The sequence below is a fragment of the Notamacropus eugenii genome, chromosome 1 (genome assembly GCF_028372415.1).
Source record: "Notamacropus eugenii isolate mMacEug1 chromosome 1, mMacEug1.pri_v2, whole genome shotgun sequence".
Taxonomy (NCBI): domain Eukaryota; kingdom Metazoa; phylum Chordata; class Mammalia; order Diprotodontia; family Macropodidae; genus Notamacropus; species Notamacropus eugenii.
In genome coordinates, this window is record NC_092872.1 from 97,437,896 (window position 1) to 97,460,034 (window position 22,139).

Below are 22,139 nucleotides of genomic sequence, written 5' to 3' on the forward strand. Positions count from 1 at the left end.
AGCGGGTGCTATTAACATCCTCTCTTTATTGCTGGGGAAACAGAGTCAGACAATGGTTAAGGGACTTGCTGTGGGTCACACACGAGGCGAGATTTGAATTTAGGATTTCCCAACTTCAAACCCAGCATTCTAATGACTGTGCTCTCTTTTCTGAGGAAAGATTTGCACTCAGGTCTTTCCGACCCCAAGTCTAGCATTCTATCACTTATATCACATGACATCTTTCCGAAGACTTGGGAAACAACTTAATAAATGTTTGTTGGATAAAACCTTTTTTAAAACTTTGATCCTTTGCCTCTGCCTATCTCAGTTTATCTCAGAAAAGCTAATGATAATGATCACATTGCAACTGAATTCCTTACATGTTGGCCATGTCCATGAGATATATACTAAATACTCTAGCATACACAATATCCTATAGCATACTATAAAAGTTATTTATAAGTTAACCTTTAAAGTACTTCACGGTATCTCTGAACTTATGGCACATTATTCCCCTTCCAACATGTTAAATTCTAGTCAAATTAGCTAATAGCTTGTTTTCACACTTGACATGTTACTTTCTGTCACCATACCTCTGTCTGGGCTCTAGGTGATCACTCTTGCCTTACCACATGATCAGGACACACACACACACACACACATGCACACACAAACATGTATGTATATATATAATTTTGCAAAATTTTGTAAACAGTCATGGTATTCCTGAAGACAGAACCAGTCTCAAAGCTAGGAAGACCTGAAATTAGATCTTGCCTGACCCATGCTGTCTGTGTAACCATAAATAAACCACTTAACCTTCTAATACTCTGGGGTACCAGAACTATAAACAGTTTAGAAGGTGCTGATCTAAAGTAAAGAGAGGTAGAGGGTGTTTCCTTACCTGAGGGAATTACTTATACCCATGTAATCATGGTCCAGCCCTATCTGGTCTAAATGTAAACTACAACGAGTCTTCAAATCCCCATCTTCCTTCAAAGAAGAAAGTCCAGGTGCCCCCAGTACTTCCCCTCCTGAAATTACTTTTTATTTTTTATGTGTACTTTATGCTTGCAGCTAGGAGACACAATGGATAGAGTGCAGGTCCTGAGGTCAGGAAGATTCCTCTTCCTGAGTTCAAATCTGGCCTCACACACTAACCAGCTGTGTGACCCTGAGCAAGTCACTTAACCCTGTCTACCTCAGTTTCTACATCTATAAAAGTCTGATACTACTGAAATGACTCAGCAACAGTATGTTTTCAGCAGACTGCAAGCTCTTTGAGGGTAGGACCTGTTTCCATTTTTGTCCTTATATCCTTGGTACAGTGCCTTGTACGTAGTTGGCACTTAATAAACATTTGTTGAACTTTACTGAATCAAAAATTACTATGGAAGAGGTTCGAGGACTCTGCTATTGCCATTTAGACAGCCTGGATAAAGTCTGTCGGTAAATCATTTAATCGTAGAGTAGACCATTATCATCATTATCAATGATTGCAACACTTGAAGGTTTATTCTCAAAGAACCCTGGGAAGTAGGTGCTCTTATTAACATCAATTTTACCGACGAGGAAAGTGAGGCAGGCAGAGGCTAGTAATTTGCCCATGGTCACACAGCTAGTAAGAGTCTAAGGTCAGATTTGAACTTGTATTCCTTATACCAGATCCAGGGCTCTATCTTCTATACAATCTTGTTGCTGTGTTCGTCCTTCATTGCCGAAGAAGACCATGACATCAGAGAAATGATGATGTAACTTGTACTTGACTTTGTTTTGAGTAAGGGAGGGCTGTGCAGGTCACCAGCCTCACTTCAGAAAACTATGTATAATTATATGCCCTAAAGTTGAAGGATTTCAGGAAAAACTTTTAACATCAATTAAATTAAATACACATGTAGCACAAGGATGGGTGATTTTATTTCTTTGGTCATTTAATAGTTTTAGAACATTTTGTTAATTTGGGACCAGTATCAATATTGAGCCCCCTCTCCCCTTTTAGTAGGGTTCCCATTACTGTGGGGATTTACTCTGCTGCCATAGCTGGAAAGTAGTACCTCTCCCACTCTCAGCTATTCTTGAAAATATTGAAATACTTATATTCCTTTAATATTTTAATGTGTTATCTTAAATTTAACATCTGCTCAATTTTTGTCCATGTTCATTACAGACTAAACCAAAAAGGAGTCTTAAAACAATTGCACAAAAGTCCTAGATTAAATGTTGACTTCTTGCTACAAAATGCTGAAATGTTGACAGAAGGATTTCTTGCATCACAGTATTTGATGAGCTTTCCTATATAGTATTGATTGACTTGAGGGCACTCAATCACAGAATCTTGGAATTGGAAGGAAACTTAGAATTCATTTAAACCAAAGGTTCTTCATCAGAGATCAAGAAATCCAAGAAATCATTTAGTCATTGAAACAGTCATTATATGGATGAGAGAACAGAGCTTACTTGTGAAGAAAGCCCTTGTGGTCTCAAGGAATGGGTTAGGACTTTGGTCTCACTTGGTTTGTTCTTTTCATTTTAAATGACAGGTAATGGATCCCCAGCCTAAGAGTTCAAGCTATGGGGACACTGGAGCCCAGGATTCTGGGCATCAACCAGTCCAGGAGGGAACCTCTGAGAAGAGGGTAGGGAAATGACACGCAAGTCCAAGGAGAGCATTATACTCAGTTTGGTGCAATTAAGGTACTAAGGCTATGTAGGGATGGAACTAAGCTGTGAACGTAATCCTGAACGTAATCCTCTCCCATTCTCCAGGAACCAAGGTGAATAAAGGGGTTCATGTCACTCAGATGTTGGAGGGGGGAGAAAATGATTGTACATTTGATCTTCCTACACTTTTGAGGTAAACATCCCTTATAAAACATAATTTGACTGTTGAATGGTTAAATGGAATTGCAGTGCTAGGACCTCTAGCAAAATTGGGAACACAATCCACATGGGGCTTTAAACCTCCCAAAACCCTAAGGATAACAGAGAAAAATGGGGGTGGGGTGGAAAGGTGACTCCTCTGACTTTCAGTCTGTATTTAGAGGGTAGAAGCATTGCTGTTCCACTAAGCAGTAACTCTCAAACTTAAGTTTAAATAAAATTTTGACAGATTCCTTGCACTGATTCTCTATAATTATTTTAAATATCAATCAACAGATGACCTAAAGTGCATCAAAAACAAACTCGGGGTATTTCTGGGCTTCTTAGAGCACAGTTTAACAAACTCTTCCCTAAGGTAGACTCCAGGAGTTTCATAAGGGTGAAAGCTCCCTTGTTTTTGGTTTTCCATGTTGCATGGTCACATGTGTACTCAGGAAACTTGCAAAATGGCCTACACTGAAGGAAACACATTTTTTAAAAAGTTCCAATGATGATAATCCCCATTTCTGCAGCACATTGCTCCCATAAGGCACTTTTCATCCCAGCTCCATAGTGCTCAGCACAGTGACATATCCCGGTCCATACAGTGTTAGAAACCAGATTCAAATAGTAACCTTCTGATCCCCAGTGCTCTTCCCACTATACCATACTGTCTTTCCAAAACTATATTAGAAGGGATGGAATGACTTTATGTAATCTCAAGGGTAGTTATTATGAGAGATGGATGAAGACAAATAATACCTTTTAAAGTCAAAGTTTTAATGCTACCCAGCTCCTCATAGAGAATTGTTGGACTCAACGTACAGATTAATATTATTTACTAAGCACTGCGCTACATGTTGGTCAGACAAATGAGATAGCAACGTAGTACATGATCTCAAAGAGCTCACACTCTAATTGAAGGAGTTTTGTTTTGGATATGTCCAATGAAGGAATTTGTTTTCTTTGCCTATACATTTTTGTAATAAGAGCTTTGATTTTCTTTCTCTGTGGGGAAAGGGGGAGGGGAAAGGAAAGAAGGTGAATTAATTTTGTTTATTGAAATAAAATTGAATTTTAAAAACCTTTAAAGCCTATTCACAAATCTGCTTGGTGGACTTTCATTATGCACATATAGGATCATAGATCCAGCACTAGAAGGGAACTTAGAGGTCACCTAGTCTAGCCACCTCATTTTACAGAGGAGGAAACTGAGGCCCACTGAGGCTAAAGGACTTACTTGCCCATGGTCTTATAGGCAATAGGTAGCAGAGTTGACATTTGAACTCTAGTCCTATGACTCCAAATTAACCAGTCTTTCCACCGTACCAGACTGGTTCCATTTTATAGCTGAAATCCATGGGTTCCATTCAGTACATCAAACATTTACCTCACAATTATAAGCACCATTCATAAACCACAGGTGAGACTGCCACTACTTGGCTCAAGAATTTTGAAAGGCTCCCTCAGATGAAGGACAAACTCCCTCTCTTTGACATTTAAAGCCCTTCCCAATCTAGATCCAACCTATCTCTCTAGATTATCTTTCCTTACATGTTCCAAGTTCTGACTAAATAGACCTGCTTACTGCTCCCTGTATGTTCCCATTTTCTACCTCTGTGCTTTGTATCAAGTGTCCCCACACCTGAAATACTCTTCTTTACCACTATCTCTTTGACTCTTTTACTTTTTTTTGGTTCCAGATCCACTTCCTTTATGATATCTTTCCTCATCTCCCTTATGAATACCCTATCCCTGAAATCACCCTCCTCTACCTGACTGCTCACACATCCTCCCTGCACCAATAGGAACAGAAGAAGGCTGAGAAGGTATTTTCTCTAGCTATCCAAGGGTCCAAAGGACTCCTTTGGGAGTAAACAATATTACCTTTATTCCCCCTTCCCTCTTTGAGGGACCCAGAATCCATTTTTACATGCTCTATTTACACCCTCAGATGTACTGCCCCCTTTTCAATCGATGATGGGCCAAGAGGCTTAAACTACCCATCCTGTAGAGTAGACATGACTACTTACATACTACCTGGATGAGCAAGAAGTCACTAAAAATATCCTCTTGTAATACGGAAAACCACCATCTACACCATGACTAAATCCCAAGTTCCTCTGGGCCCTGTTAGTTATTTTTCTATTTGCTTCAGACGTTCAAACATTAATGTCTGAGTTGCCTATGAAGCCCTGGACTTTGCTAATTGTCCTACAACTGAATGTTCCTACATGTGTCATCTCCTTCAATTAGAGTGTGAGCTTTTTGAGATTGTGTACTACATAGTTATGTTATTTGTCTGACCAACAAGAAGCACAGTGCTTGGCAAATAATATATGCTTAGTAAAGGTTTTTTCTTCCCTTCTTTCTTTGTATTGATTTGTCTGCATAAATGATGTTTCCCTTCAGTAAAATATAAGTTCCTTAATGTCAGGGATTATTTCCTTCTTGTGTCTGAAAATTTAGGGCCTAGACCAGTGTTTTGAGCATAGTACGACCCTGAGAAATGTTTATTGAATTAACACATGGCAAGGCCTTTTTCTGGGAAAAACATAAAAAAATCAGTCTCTGGCCTCAAGAATCTTAAAATGTGATAAGAATATGCACAATTAATTATAAATTAGAATGTGATAAGCACAAATGAGAAACTAAAAAACATTGAAGCAGGAGAAATTACTTCAAGTTGGATCAATGAACAAAATTATCATGGAGAAGATAGTACTTGAATTGGGTTTTGAAGGGATGTAGGAATTTCAGCACACAGAGATGGGGCTCAGGGGATGCTAGGCATGGAAGAACAGTACAAGAAAAGGCATAGATACAGAGAGTTTGATGGGTATAGACGAAAGTGAGTATTTCAATTTGACTTTAACATGAGGCAAGAAAGTTGTGTAAAAGTCAGTATGTTAAAGTGAGGAAAATGGGGTGGGGGGAGAGCCAAGATGGCAGAGTAGAAGCAGGGACCTGCTTGGGATCTCCCCCAAAACCCCTCAAAATACTGTAAAAATGACTCTAAACAAATTCTAGAGAAGCAGAAGCCACAAAATAACAGAGTGAAATAGATTTCCAGCTCTACAATCTGGAAGGCTGCAAGGAGGGGTTTATTGCTCGAGGCTCAGAGCAGAGCACAGCTCAGCATCAGCCATGTTAGCACACACAGGACTGGAGCAAGCCTTAGGATGTTGAATCATTGACAGCTGCAGCTTCCCAACCCACAAATGCCAAAGACAGCTTCAATGGTCAGTGGAAAAGCTCTTTCTCCTGTGTGAGAGAGAAACACAGTCCAGCACCAGCTCCAGGGTGGTAGCATCATTGTGGGGGCTGCTTCTGAAGCTCTTGCCCTACAGATGGTGGGGAAATCAATTGGCTGATCTGGGTCTCAGTCCTGGATGGCAGTCCTGAGACAAGGTGGAGTGCTGGTGTGGCAGAGCTGGTGGTAGCTATGAAGAGGGAATCCCACTCACAATTCTAGGGCAGAAAAGAATGCTTATGGTGTCTCACAGACCAGAACGCAGGCCAGGAGAGGAGGAAATGCCTCTTCTTTGATCATACCACTTTGGAGAAACTGAGAATTTACAGGTGCCTAGAGATATCTCTGAAAATAGCTGCACAAACCCTTTGAAACTTGGGACAGTACACCCTCCACTTGACAAACAACTCAAAAGTCAAGTAATTGGCTGGGGAAATGACCAAACAGAGGAAAAATAAGACTACAGAAGGCCACTTTCTTAGTGAAAAGGTATTTTCTTACATTTTTGAGGATGAGGAAGATCAAAGTATACAATCAGAAGAAGACAGCAAGATCAAGGCTCCTATGTCCAAAGCCTCCGAGCAAAATATGAAATGGTCTCAGGACATGGAAGAGCTCAAAAAGGATTGTGAAAATCAAGTAAGAGAAGCAGAGGAAAAATTGGGAAGAGAAATGAGAGTGATGCAAGAAAATCATGAAAAACAAATCAACTGAAATAGACTAACCCAAATGGTGAAATAGATCCAAAAAGCCAACGAGGAGAATACTTAAAAACCAGAATTGGCCAAATGGAAAAGGAGGTCCAAAAACTCACTGAAGAAAATAATTCCTTCAAAATTAGAATGGAGGAAATGGAAGCTGATGACTTTATGAGAAATCAAAAAATTATAAACAAAAGCAAAAGAATGAAAAAACAGAAGACAACGTAAAATATCTCATTGGGAAAACAACTGACCTTGAAAATAGATCCAGGAGAAACAATTTAAAAATTATTGATCTACCTGAAAACCATGACAAAAAAAGAATCTAGACATCATCTTTCAAGAAATTATCAAGGAGAACTGCCCTGATATTGTAGAATCAGAAGGTAAAAAAGAAATGGAAAGAATCCACTGATAGCCTCAAGAAAGAGACCCCCAAAAGAAAACTCCTAGGAATATTATAGCCAAATTCCAGAGTTCCCAGGTCAAGGAGAAAATATTACAAGCAGCCAGAAAGAAACGATTCAAGCATTTTGTCAGCACAATCAGGTTGACACAGAATTTAACAGCTCCTACACTAAGGGATTGGAGGACTTAGAATGATATTACAGAGATCAAAGGAGGTAGGATTAAAACCAAAAATCACCTATCCAGCAAAACTAAGTATAATACTTCAGGGGAAAATAATGGAATTTCAATGAAATACAGGACTTCTAAGCATTCTTGTTGAAAAGACCAGACTTGAATAGAAAACTTGACTTTCAAATACAAGAATCAAGAGAAGTATGAAAAGGTAAACAGGAAAGAGAAGTCATAAGGGACTCATTAAAGTTGAAATGTTTACATTCCTACCTGGAAAGATGATATTTGTAACTCACGAGATCTTTCTCAGTATTAAGACAGTTGGAGGGAGTGTGTATGTATGTGTATATACATATATACATATATGTGTATATACATATATATGTATATGTATGTGTGTATATATATGTATATAGAGAGAGAAAGAGAGAGAGAGAGAAGGAGAGAGAGAGAGAAGGAGAGAGAGAGAGAGAGAGAGAGAGAGAGAGAGAGAGAGAGAGAGAGAGAGATGGCATAGGGTGAACTGAATATGAAGGGAGAACACCTAAAAAATTAAAATTAAGTGCTGAGAGGATTGCACTGGGAGAAACAGAAAGGGAGAGGTAAAATGTAGTAAATCATCTCACATAAAAGAGGCAAGAAAGAGCTTTTATAATGGAAGGGAAGAGGGGGGAGGTGAAAAGGAATAAATGAGTCTTACTCTTATCTGATTTGGCTTAAGGAGGAAATAATATACACTCAGTTGTGTACAGAAATCTATCTTACCCTGCAAGATGGCGGGGGGGGGGAGGGGACAGGAGAGGGAGGATAATAGAAGGGACAGCAGATTGGGGGAAGGGATAATCAGAAGCAAACACTACTTGGAGGAACAGGTCAAGGGAGAGAATGTAATAAATAAATGGCAGGATAGGATAGAGGGAAATGTGGTTAGTCCACAAACATAACATGACTGTTATGGAAGTGTTTTGCATGGCTACACATGTATAACCTATATCAAATTGCTTGCTTTCTCCATAAAGATTGGTGAGGAGGGAGGAAGGGAGTGAACGCAGAACTCAAAGCTTTAAAAATGAATGTTAAAATTGTTTTTGCATACAATTAGTAAATAAGATGTACAGGCAATGGGGTATAGAAATCTACCTTGCCCTACAGGAAAATACAGGGGAGGGAGATGGGAAAAGAGGGCTGATAGAAGGGAGGGTAGACTGGGCAAAGGGGTGGTTGGGGTGCATGCTGTCCTGGGGTGAGGGAAGGGGAGAGATGGGGAGAAAATTCAAAATCTTGTGGAAGTCAATGTTGAAAACTGAAAATAAATAAATTAGAGAATTTTTAAAAATGAGAAAAATACTGAATTTCAAATCAGAAGATGGGAGTTTAAACTCTAGCTCTGCCATTCATCATCTATGTCACATAATCTCTCTAGGATTCAGTTTCCTCACCAGTAAAATGAAGAGCATGGACTAGAAGACTTTCAGTCTTTGTAGCTCTAAGGTCAAGCTAAAGAGTTTATTTGATGGGCAAGTCAGAAACCAATTCAGATTTTGGGGTGGAGGAGGGATGTAGTCAGAGTGAAACACTGTGAAATGTATGCAGGCATTAGAGTGAAGGATGGATTGGAGAGAAAGCAAAGTCAGAGGCAAGTGGGGAGTTTTGAGAGAGGCCATTAGGGGTGAACCAAGGTCATACCAGTGGAGTAGAAAAGAAGAAATGAATTTGAGAGATATTGGGGAGGGTGAATGCATAGGCCTGGAAAACGTCCTTAACTTTTTATTTTTTAATTCATTAAATAATTTATGTAATGTTTTCAAATAAGCCACAAACCTAATACAAATGGAGTAATTTCCTAAAGTGACCCTATTTTGTCTCTGTTATGCCTGTCATGATACTGTTTTCCCATCTCTGGCACTACATATCCTCATACTTTCCAGTTTTTGAGTATTTTCTGCCCACCTGATGTAACTTAGAGAAATCAAGACACATTTCATCTTTTTTCTCCTGTCTCCCTCAGGTCTGTAGTGCTCATAGCAACTGGGTTTCCACAAACATACAATGAGTAACCCTTTCAATGGACACAGATTTAAAGCATCCATTAAGTGTTTGGTGTACTGGATTTCATCGACAGCTGGACCCACACAGACTTAGTCAGACGGCTTATGCTTGAATAACAGGAGTGGGATGTACGTGAATGAATTATATGAGAATTTGTGCTAAAGTGCTTATTCAAGATAAAAAGAATCCAAAATTCAGGTTTTATGAGTAAATGAGGTAATATTTTAAGTGGGAGATTGATCACAAGATTAGTTTATTATATTGTCATTATCCCTGCTCTTATATATTATATTACATTTTCCCTAGACCATTCATGAGCTCAATGTATACTTATATATTCTTTCTAAAGTATTAGAACAAGGACTTTTAATTTCTGTGTGTATATATCATGAACAAAATTTTTTATCCATTTGGTAAAGAGTATGAACCACTTCTCAGACTTTCTTAAATGCATATCATAAAATACATAAGATTACAAAGGTAATCATTTATGTTGAAATGATGTAATTTTTAAAAACCCATCCAAGATCTTAAAATGGTTGAAATCTATTGATAGATTTGGTGGCTTATGGACATCATGTTAAGAATTCTGTATTAGAAAATGAATTAGATAATTATTTTTAAAAAAATTCTTGTATTTAAAAAACATGCTATGCTGGCAAATGTGATTAAGATTAATGTCATCTGTTTAAAAAAAGTTTCACGTGGATGTTTGATATCAAATAATACTGAAATTAGTGTTGATTTATACTTTTGAATATTTCACATGGAACATATCTCCTCAAATCAGTCAATATTAAGATCTATTTATTGCAATATAATAGTTTTTGCTTCCTTTTGCAAAATAAAGCCATGATTCCATTATGAAAAGGACATATTGACAATTAGGGAAATGAGTGGATTGCTGGGAAAGAATCCTCTAATAATTGCAGAATATTAATTTGATTAATCAGGATTATTTTCGAATATGTTCTACATGTTTTCAATCATTATTTGAAATCTCATTAAATTACATAGTTTTGGATAAAAGGCAAAAATCATGCCAGAAGTATTGTTTTTAGTAATTTAACTCTCCTTATCTTCATTTTAGAAAGAAAATAATTATGAAAATTTTGGATCATACATTAGAATTTTTATCAGTTATAGAAAAACAGTGGTAACTTTTTATCTTGCCTATCTGTAAAACATTTTTCAAGGACCTCTATTGAGGTAATGCTTGCAACATATATGTGCTCAGAATTATGTGTTGCATTCATGTGGAAAATACCTATTTGATTTTTTTATCAGATCTGTGCTTTGGACAGAGGAGCAACTTGATGTGAAAAGTATGAAAAATCCAGATAAATTTAGATTTAAAATACATACTCACATTTATATAGTACTTCATGGTTTGCAAATACTTTTATAATTATATTTTAGAAATCTTCCAAAATTCATCCCAAAAAGTCATTTCAGTTAAAAAAAAAACCAGGATATCCTTTAGATATTTTGATGCAATTAGAATGCTGTACAATGGCAGTCCAATCAGCAATTCAACTGTGCCGCCATTTTCTTCCCATCCTTTGGGAAAATTCTGAAAGGAATGTAATTTGTTTTTATAGGAAGATACCAATCTTTGAAATTTATAAACTATACATCAAAACTTTCTGGAATTTAAAATTAGTGATTGTCCACACAGAAAGCTTTAACTAAATACTGGTCTATAAAGTCAAAAGAAATAAACATGGCCTCTCCTGACCTGTGTTATAACTGGATATCCTGTGTGTGACATGTAAACTAAGATATAATCAGGAAGTTTTTTAGATAACTCCACGATTTAAAATAGCACAAATAAGACATAGGCCTATCTTCAACACTATACACATGGCATTGGACATCCATGGTGTATTCAGGAAGTATTAAAATGAACCAAGGTCAATACAAATTTTTTCTACTTATTATTAGCCACAGCAGAAGCGTTTTTTAATTTGTGTCTACCTGAGGAGTTTACATTTTAAAATCTAGGATTTCCTAAAAATAGTATGATGAACATATGACTTATGCTGAGAAGATGGACCAAATTCTAGAGGTTGCCTCTCTATTATGTCTAGTTTACATCCCTAATCTTGCAGCTCCCACATTTCTGCAACACTATTAAAGTACAGGCACTTTCTCAGGCTCCTCTGCCCTTTCTCTAGAGATATCAGAATCAAGAGAACAATAGTTTAAAGACCTCAGAGAAGGGGTTCTTAACTTGGGGTCCATAAGTGTATAGACAGATTTGAAACAGTTTCTGAACTTGAATGGGGGGAATATTACATCCGCATTTCAACATAATTAGCTTCTTTTGCAATCTTATTCATTTTATAAATTAAAAACTATTCTGAGAAGGGGCACCTAGGTTTCATCAGACTACTAGAGAGGTCAATGACACACAAAAAGGCTAAGAACTCCTGCATTAATGGTCATCCAAATCAATCACATCATTTTTTCAGATTAGGAAACTGAGTCCTAGAGTGACTTACCCAAAGGTCACAAAGTAGTAAGTGGCAGTCAGGATCTGAGCTGAGGTCCTTCAACTTCTAATTTACCTTCCATGTTACTTGGGTGCTATAAAATAGGCTTTTTCAAATCAGAAATATGATTTTTTTTTTTTTGGTTTTAAGAAAGAAAAAAATAGAGAAAGCCAATCTTTTAAAAAATAGATTCCTTTCACTTTGTGTTTCTAACAAACTTCATAATTACGTCCTTTTCTCTTTTATCTGGCTTATAGTATTCATTCACTCTTGCCCAATCTTTGTGAAAGCTCTCTCCATCTCAGAATACCTGTTTCTACCACTAAATTAAATGGTTTTAGAATGCCCTGTCTTTTTTTCTTTGTAAATCAGAAGCTATAATAGGGTTCGCTGGCACTTCACAGCATACTAACCAGCCCTTTCCCCAGCCTAACAAATCACTAGCCAAGAATGATCAGGCCTCGGACATTCCTCCTAGGGTAACAGGTGCTCATCAGTTTCTTAAGTTGCCTTCCTCTCCCCTCTGAGGTGGTGTTATTTCCGGTGCATTTGAATGGCCCAGAAAAAAACTTGGGCCATCTCCTTCTCAGCCAAATCCTGTCTCAAAAGGTATTCTTAACTGAGTTTTTATTTTTTTTAGCTCTTAATGTTTTATATTAATTACGGTTTACTTCTGTTTCACAAGCTGCAGCCCTATTTGAAAATACAATTAAATTGGGGGGAAAATTAATTTTTGAATTAGAAAAAAAGGAGATGAGTGCTTAAGGAAAGGGCTCCTCAGACTCTTAGGATTCGTTTAGAGAGCAATGGTATTTGTAAAGTCTTACGACACCTGGCACATAATAGGCACATAATATATGCTTCTTCCCTTCTCAGAAAGAGGCCTTAGAAGTAAAAGAATTCAACCACCTCTTTTTACAGATGACAAACTGAGGTTTAGAGGTGTTAGGTGATTTTTCTAGCGTCCCAAAACTGGTAAGTACTTGAGGCAGGATTCAAACCAGGGTCTTCCTGGCTTTTGAGTCCAGCCAGCACTCTATCCATATACTGTGGTTAACCATATATAAAAATAACCCAAAACTCCTCTCTTGCCACTTTCAACCACACTGAAGTTTGGCTCATACAATCAGGAAAATGTTCCAGCAGTTAGGGGTCTACCTGCTTCAACTTTCCCTGGCAATCGAAGAGAGGTAGGTTTCTGTGAGCAGACTTTTTGTTGGGGAAAAAAGACACCATGCCAGCCAAATGCAAAGGGACCAGGTATGCTTATTTATACAATTTCCCTCCCTTCCCTTTACCCCTGCCCTCCTGCCTACTCAGTCCCCAAGAATGACTGAACACCCACAAAGAGTGTTAATGAGCTGCAGCTGTGATACACACACACAGACACAGACACACACACACAGACCCACACAGACACAGACACACACACACAGACACACACACACACACACACACACACACCATACACCCCCACAGACAGTGACTATGCAAGAACATGAGTTCGTTCAAACCAACCTTTTGGAAGCTTCTCGGCCAGGCTGAAGGCAGCCAGGGCAAGGATGTGTACAAGTGGAATGTTGACTGGCTCTCTCATGGTTATAATCCAAGATGGAGGGGGGGAGAAGGAGAAGAAATCTGTGTCCCAGCAAAAATAGGAAAATGCCTCCCCCCCAGGTTACATTTTAAAGCTTGGTTTGTTACCAAGGGTCTCCTCCTACGGACTGTCTGTGCTCCAAGCTCCGCAGGGGCTAAGTATAATCAGGAATTCTCAGACTTGGCTGTGTGATGGACACGGCCAGCTGGTGGGCATCCACTTAGGGCAGTATGCAAACGTGGGTCTGCAGAAACAAGAGAATGCAAATCCCTTTAGAATCCTTTTTAAGAAATGTCAGGGATACGATGCCAGATGCCTTTCCCAAACAATAACTTAACCTGAATGGTACATTTTTTTTTTTTTACTGATCTTTCAAATCAGCTTATACAAATGTATCAAGACTGCATGACTCTTCATCTGAGGAGTTTGCAGTCTCTCCCATCTCTTCCTGCAATTATCCTCACCTTCTATCTTATTCTCACTACATATTTTCCTTTTGATTTCTCTCTTCCCAGCTCTTACTCAAGGCTCCTCTCAGCCCCCTCACCAACCCAATAGTCCTCCTCACTTAAATCCAATTTATTTGCAAGTCATGGCACCATCTTCCTGATGTCATAGTCCTCTTTCAAAATGAAGGACAAACCACACAAGCACACAGCCAAGCCAGCCCTCCTAGCTCCTTCTTTATTGTCTCAAATAATTTCCCTACACCTTTCTCTTCCTTTTTTTCTTTCTCAATACTTCTTCTTCTCCTTTCATTTTGCTTCACCTCTCTATTTCCTCTTTTTCTTCCCCTCTACTTTTCCCAACTTTTTACTTGTCCTACTTTGCCACTTCATGTCTATCCTTTGAATGTCCTCCAATTTTGATTTTAATCCCCTCCCTTTATCAGTTTGCTATTATCAGCTTAACCTTTCCTTAATTGAAAATTCATGAATGAGGCTACTATTTCTCAATTTATCTTTCTATCTCCCAGTCTGAGTTTGGCTTTCCCCTGAATTCCCAGATTCATTCCCATCATCTTTTTATCTATCTTTTGAAATTATGCCATCTTTCTCACCTTTGTTGTATATTTGCCTTTTCCTAACTTCACTGATTTCTACCTTCTTTAGATAAGAATTTGAGAGTCATCTGGCTGTGACATTTTTCAATAAATTAGTCAACAGAGTTAATGTAGCTGGCTAGGAGGGTACCCCTGTCAGATCTTTATTTTTGCTTCTCTTAAGCTATGTATGCCTTTGGAGACAAAGGCAAAGAATAAAGTTCCATTTGTTGGTCAAGAGGTGCAACTTCCTAGATCATTTCATAGGATCTTAGCTTTAGAACTCTGAGGGACCTCAGGTCCCATCATTTTAGATCTGAGGACATTGAGAACCTCTGCCTCCTGGCTTCCTTTAAGATTCAACTCAATTCTCACCTTCTGCAAGGGATTTTTCCTGGTTTACTCCCCCCTACCTATACCACACACATTCTGCTCATGCCTTCCTTCTAGATGATGTCCCTTTTACACGATGTGTATCTTTGTATAATTGTTTGCATCTTGTATCCCACATTAGAAAGTGAGCTCCACCAAGCCCCAGCCCTTATCACAGTGCCTAACACATAGTTATAAATCACAATTTAAATGGGGAGATCTTTCCCATTCATCAATAGATCCATGTGATCTGCCTGAGTCATGTGGAAGTCTGAGTCATAGGGAGCTTGGGGTGGGAGAAGTTTGCTGAAGGGGTAGAATAGGGAGAGGCAGAGCTAGAACAGAGCTGAGAGGAAGTTGGTCAGTCTAGTCAGAGCTAGGAAAGATGCAGGCGAGTAGGCAGCTGGCTAGTGTGAACGAGAGAGCTTGTTTGTGATTTGTCTAATGGAGCTGGTTTATGGGAAGCCTAACAGAGGGAGGGCTTGGGGATGGTATTGTCTTCTGCATTGTTATTGTGTATGGATTTTTGTTACTGTGATGGATTTGGCTTTCTGGTGTCTGAATAAATGTTTTGGTTCTGTCTTCCATGTGGAGAGTCTGGTATTTTGCAATTCAGAACCATGCAGAGATATTTACAGACAACAGAGGCACTGTGAATATTGCATTGGCACTACAATAGTAAGCACTTATTTGCTAATTGACTGATTAATTGACTGATAAAGGAATTGTGGACCTGAATTTACTATCTGTTTTATTTCCCATTACTTCCTCATACTACTTGTTCTAGCCAGGACAGTGTCATTATTTCCTCCCTCCCCCCTCCCCCAACCCCATCATGCGTAGTTTTATTTTCCTCTTCACCAATCTATACTCTACTCATCCCTCAAGGGACAGCTACAGTTCCAACTCATTCATTCAACAAATGTTTATTGAAAACAAATTATGTGTTAATACATAATGCAAAGTGTTTATTATATTCCCACTGTGCTGGGGACCATGAAACAAATATATACAGAACTAGCCCCTGACCTCAAGAAGCTTGTCAATACCTCTTTAAGGCCCCTTTAGACCTTGGAGTCTTCCTTTTGTACTTTTTTTCTGTACAACACAATTAATGCTTTATTTTAGGACAGAGATAATGGTATTATTCCTCATAATCTGACATGATTATATCCTGATATAATGTCATGATATTATATAATGACATAATTACATGACATCTTAATGTAATGATATATCATCAAATTATAAAATATTCTCTGTATATGCAATTTAACACTTTGTTTTCTCTGTTTCATCCATTAAGGTCTTACTCTGTAGGCTTTTATCATTGTGTTAAGGTGACTCAGTCATCTCAAAGGCAAGTCCCCTGGAGAGCAGCAAGTTAGACAGGCTTTAGTGATGACACAATCTGACAGTTGACTGACTATATTCAAAGGACTAGCCTGTTTTTTGGTTTGTTTTGTGTCTATTAAATCTCAGAATTACTATACCAGTTATAGACCTCATGGAGCTTAGACCTAGAAAGGACCTTGTAGATGATGCAATCCAATTCCCTCAAGTTATAAATGATGGAAACTGAGGCCCAGAGAAATGAAGTGACTCTCCCAGGGTCACAAAATTATTACACAACAAAGTTAAGGTTCAAGCTTCCATCATCAGACACCTAAATTCAGTGTTCTTCAAGAATAACAACAAGAAAAAGAAACAAGGGTCTGTAATAATGTATACAGGTACATTTCTGCTCCTGCTCCTGACACTGCTACTTTCCCCCCAATTTCCTTGGTGAAGACCATCCTGGTGCAGCTGAAGAGAACCCCCCCCCCCCAACTTGCTCTGACTTACAAAAAGCCTCAGGAAGGAGTCAAGAGCCACATTCATTTGAAGGTGGCAGTTCAATTTAAGGTTAAGAGGCACAGCCACTTAGTAAAACTAATGAAAGCCTATTGCGAACAACAAGGTTTGTCCCTCGGGCAGACTGGCAGCCAAGCAAAGTTGGAATTGGAGGCTGAAGATGCAATTCATGTATTTCAACAACAGACAGGAGGCATTTCCTAAAAAGAAGACCTGGACCTCTACTGCACAATGCCAGCGAGGAAAACAACACATTAACAATTGGAAAACCAAGATTTGGTTCATCCACAGTCTGACTGACATTGCACTATGTTTTTCTCTCTTTTTTTAATTCCTTTCCCCCATTCCTTTATTGTATATAAAATAACTTGTGGATGTACACAGGCAGAATATGTTTTTTTTTAATCAAATGGTCAATATTTTGATCAACATGAAATGGGAGAAAACAAATGTTCTGTGGAAATCTTTTTTTTTTTTTATTAGCGGCATGCTTATTCAACTTTTATCTTTATATTCCAGTAAGTTGTTTTGCTGTCACTCTTTTACAACAACAACAACACACACACACACACACACACACACAAATCATTGCATATCTTGTTTGAATAATCTTAATGTATCATTGTAAAGCCAAGGATGATTTTATAACATTTTTATGGGTAGCTGTTACCCATACCCAGGGAAATCTCTGTCTTTTAGTAGGAATAAATCACCATATTTTTCCTTTCAAGGGAAACATCTTGTTGTTTATGTAAACTTCTTGCTTAAAAAAATCATCAGGTATGCAGGTACATTTCTGATGACTGCAGGATGAGATTCTCTCTGGCAGAGTGTATGAGTTGTGATGAACATCTGGGTCCATTTGCAACTTTTGGGCCACCTCTGTAAGCATTATCCAGAAGCTTGCGAATGATGATGTATTACCCTGAGACACACTCTGTGGATGAAATTATAATTATACTATTATATATAATATATTATATATAATTATACACAATACACTATCTCTGTAGTGTTTCACATCTATATTTCTCTTACAAAATATTGTTTCATTTTTCCTTGAAACTCAAATGAGACTTTTCTCAATAAAAGGAATTTTGCAAGAAAGCCAACTTGCATTAATACTAATGTTGATAATGGTTGCTCACCACCACAGTGTTGGCTTGTCATTGTTTAGTCACTTTGGTCCTGTTCCAATTCTTCATGACCCCATTTGGGGTTTTCTTGACAAAGATACTGGAGTGGTTTGCCATTTCCATTTCCAGCTCATTTTATAGATGGGGAAACTGAGACAAACAGGGCTAAGTGATCTGTTCAGGGTCACACAGCCAGTAAGTGTCCATGGCCAGATTTGAACTTATGAAGAGGATCTTTCCTGAACTCAGATCTGGACCACTTCATCCATTGCATCACCTAGCTGACCCAAAGTGTTGGCTACCTTGTGCTATCTTTTTTCTGGTCACAGCAACTGATAAAGACCATCTACTAAAGCATGCAGGGGGTTGCAGTTTGTACTGGTGAAGAAAGTACCATACTGAATGAATGAATAAATCAATTTTAAATGCATATAGCTTTATGCTAAACATTGGAGATACAAATAAGAAAGTAAGACATTCTCTGCTTTCAAGGAATTTACATTCTAACTGGGGGAGACACCACATATGGAAAGTTTCAACTGCATGTTAGATGGAACATTCCTATAGTCCTTAGGGTGCAATGGAAAAACAGATGCTGATGCCTTTTCTTTAATACCATTATTTGAAGTCACTATTCCTAGGTCTCTTTGATTCAAGATCTAAGGCTATCCCCATGAGTGTCTGAGGGAAGATGGGGGTCAGGATGCTAGGAGAGTTTGACTTGTTTGGCACACACTATTTGTTCCCTCAAAGTGCCTTGTGAAAATTCCCAGACTCACCTACCCTGTGAATGAAAACACAGAAGGTTGGCAGTTGACAAGAATGGCCAAACCTTTCTCCATAGGAGTTGTTTCCCTGGATAATAGTTGTGAGGGCTGGGATAATACCAGGAATAATGTTCTGGTGGATACTGCCACCTAAGGACTTCTGTGGCTATATGTCTATTGGTGACAGCTGGTCAGCAGTGGTTCCCAGTGGTGATAAGTAAGGTATACTTCCTCTCCACAAATATTTCTCCATTTATTAATGGCTATAGAGGCTGGTGATTCAAGAGTCACTGCTTTTCTTAAGGTTCTTTGGTTCCTCCTGACCCATCCCGATTAAGATCCAAGCACAGACAGTAGTCAAGATAGGTGGTGGTTTGATTTGCTTGCCACATGCTGACCCTTATCTCTCCCTGAAGATCCCTTGCTTCCAGGTAAGCCTAGCATGCCTGCCCTGGAGGTTTCATCAGCTCTGCTTCCTTTATTGGAAGCCAGAAACCCTAAAGGGCTTGGTTTTGCTAGAGGCTTCCTCTGGTAGTTTTAATACTGATGAAATAGTAGATGGTATGATAGATTAAAAATGTCAACCACTGATACTTGTGTGTTTGGTTCACTGTTGCTGTTCATTCATTTAGTCATGTCTGACTTTCCATCCTCCACTATCTCCCAAAGTCTGCCCAAGCTCATAGTTTGGTTCACTAATTATTTCCTATGTATGTGTCTTGTTTCTCTAATTAGACTGTAAGCTTCTTGTGGGCAGGGGTGTGTTACTATGTCTTTTTCTTTTTTTTTTAACACATACTGACTAACACAGGAATAAGTATATGCATGTGTTAGGGTATGACAGCAAGGACCCTGAAATACACAGGAAGGTCTGGTATGCAGATTCTTAGATCTGCTTTTCTAAAAGGAAATCAACTTTTGAGGGGTGAACAATCTGCTTTAATCAAGCACATGTATCATTCACTTAGTTCAGAAGAAAAAGTCAGCACTCTGAACTTCAGAGAAATAAAGACCAACAGACAGGGCTTCCAACTGTCTGACTGTAAGCAATCTATACATCACAGATCAACAGATAGATACAATTGTCTGACTATACATACATAGTTACCAGAGAGAGAAGCACCTGCACCTGGGTTTTCAAAGTTGGGGGGCTCCTTAGCAGTTGTCCAGAGTCTTGTCTGGCCAATCAAACAATTCCAGTGAGTAAGCCCCAAAGTAAAACCTCACCTCAGAGTATTTACACACTTTTCAGAGCCAGAGGACATCACAACCCATGAGAACCACTGCCTCATTAGAAATTAACCAAAGATATGGGCCTTCAAACAAACAAAAAATCTCCCCATGGGCAGACCCATCAAAGGATGGGAAAGATCTTCAATTCTTATTAGCATCACGTAGGGATAGGGACAAGACCTATGATTTGTCATAGGGAACTCCCAGGTGAGGGAATTCCCTCTACCAATTCAGGTTGGCACTTTTTTTTTTAGCAACTCATGATTGTGAGAGTTGTGTAGAGCACTGAGAGGTAAAGTTACCTGCACAGTATCATTAAGCCAGAATGTATCTGAGGTTAGATTCTAACTCAGTTCTTTCTGGCTTTAAGGCTGGTTTTCTATCTACTACTATGTCTCTTGGTATTTTTCTTAAAACTTAAAAATTCAAGAATTATACATACTTCTGGTTACCTTTGCTGGAAATAGCCTAAGTTCAATTTTCCATGCAGTAGTTCACCAGTTTTACTACTCCTCCCCTCAGGCAGCTTGCTTTAGTGAGAACACTGACTGACTTTGGAGACTTTCTCTGCATCTTCTAGTCTTAGCTAGCTGCCTAGGGCAGTGACAGTGAAATAAGTTGCCCAGATCATCCAATCAGTGTTTGCTATAAGCAGTACTTAAACTCAGGTCTTCCTGGCTTCAAGGGCAGTTCTATCTAATACACCACACAGCTTCTCACATACAAGGATCTTAAGAAAGATGGTAGGAATTCCATCCTACTAGGTAGAACTGGAAGAATTCATAAAAGAATGAAAACAAAAAAGGAAAGGGTAAGCAATGGGAGGGGACCACACTGGAAAATTACAAAAGGCTGCTGGGTAAGATGGTGGTAAGGTACAGGAGGCAGTCAAGAATCAAAAGGCTTCTGGAGGTCAGTATGAGACAGAGAGTCAGAAATAAAGTAATTTGAACAGTAGACCTAAGGTTTCAGTACAAAGAAACTCTGAAATTGAAGCAATTCTGAGTCTGATAGATAATCTTTTCTACTTTTCTTGCTAGGACATGAGTCATTTGTCGGATGTGACCCACATGCCTCAATTTCCTCATCTGTAAAATGAGAAGGAAAGGGTAAACCATTCCAGTAGCTATTCCAAGAAGAGAAATTATACAATAAAACTTCTTAACCTGGAGTCCACCCTTATCTCTAACTCTTGGTCAGATTTCAAGGAGTCTATGAACGTGAATGGGGGGAAAATTGTATCTTTATTTTCATTAACCTTTGGTTTCCTTTGTGATCCCTTGTGCATTTAAAAATGCTGCTTAAAAAGGGATGCATGGGCTTCACTAGACTGCCAAAGGGGTCCACAACAGAAAAAGTGGTTAGGAACTCCTCCTCTAGGAGAGACAAATTAGTAACCCAGCTAGAAAGGGAACTTTGGTGACAGACCAAATCCTGATATTTCTTGAAATATCTTTTATCTCTTTCTCCATTATCTCTATCTATTTATCTACCTTCCTGCCTATCTATATATACACAGTTAGGTGGCACAATGGCTAGATTGCTTGACCTGGAGTCAGGAAGTTAGAAAGACCTGCAAAGTCTAGCCTCAGTTGTGTGACTTCGGCAAGTCACTTAACCATGTTGGCCTCAGTTTCCTCATCTGTAAAATGAACTAGAAAAGGAAATGGCAGTATCTTTGCCAAGAAAACCTCAAATGGGCTCACAAAGAGTCAGACATCACTGAATAAGAAGAGAAAATATGCACACACACACAACACACACATTTATACCTATAAACATGTTCAGTCATGTCTGACTCTATCCACTGTACCACTTACCTGCTCATGGGCTACCTTGCTGCCCTATATACGTACCTCTAATACTCCTGTGAACTTTGAACTTGTCTTGCCAGTATCTGTGGCCATCTCAGTTGTAGACATTATTGTGAAGAAAAGTAAAACTAGACCAAGAAAAGGACAGTCAGTGGGAGCACCAACACTTGTAATTTAATCTACCCTTCTGGTAGGAAAATAAGACTCTGGCCTAAATAGCAGGCCTTATAAATTCTTACAAATGACACTTTATTATAATCAAATCAGCTCATTACCTGAGTTCCTCTGGATGGAGACTAAAATGGGCTGGCTTACACTTACTATGTCTTTGTAGTAGTGTCATGTTGTGGAGGCAGTGTGTTTGTCAAATAACATGAGTTGTTAATTCATCAGAGAGTAAAAG

General features: G+C 38.6%; 1 protein-coding gene and 1 long non-coding RNA gene across 7 annotated transcripts in view; one reads left to right on the top strand and one right to left on the bottom strand.

The window, feature by feature from the left end:
- Positions 1 to 13,738, bottom strand: part of MUSK (muscle associated receptor tyrosine kinase) — a 191,679-nt gene extending 177,941 nt beyond the window's left edge. The window contains exon 1 of the mRNA XM_072610563.1: positions 13,440 to 13,738. Coding sequence (XP_072466664.1) covers positions 13,440 to 13,518 — 79 coding nt within the window. The 5' untranslated portion in view covers positions 13,519 to 13,738. The remainder of the gene's footprint in view (positions 1 to 13,439) is intronic.
- The window catches only part of LOC140505031 (uncharacterized), a 115,731-nt gene that overhangs the window by 12,425 nt on the left and 81,167 nt on the right, over positions 1 to 22,139 (top strand). Inside the window, exons 3-5 of one of the 6 annotated variants that reach the window (XR_011967324.1) lie at positions 2,523 to 2,676; positions 2,749 to 2,836; positions 9,386 to 9,642. This is a non-coding gene — a long non-coding RNA (uncharacterized lncRNA). Of the gene's footprint in view, positions 1 to 2,522; positions 2,837 to 9,385; positions 9,643 to 22,139 lie in introns of all 6 variants that reach the window. The other 5 variants (XR_011967325.1, XR_011967321.1, XR_011967322.1 and 2 more) reach the window with 5 other exon arrangements.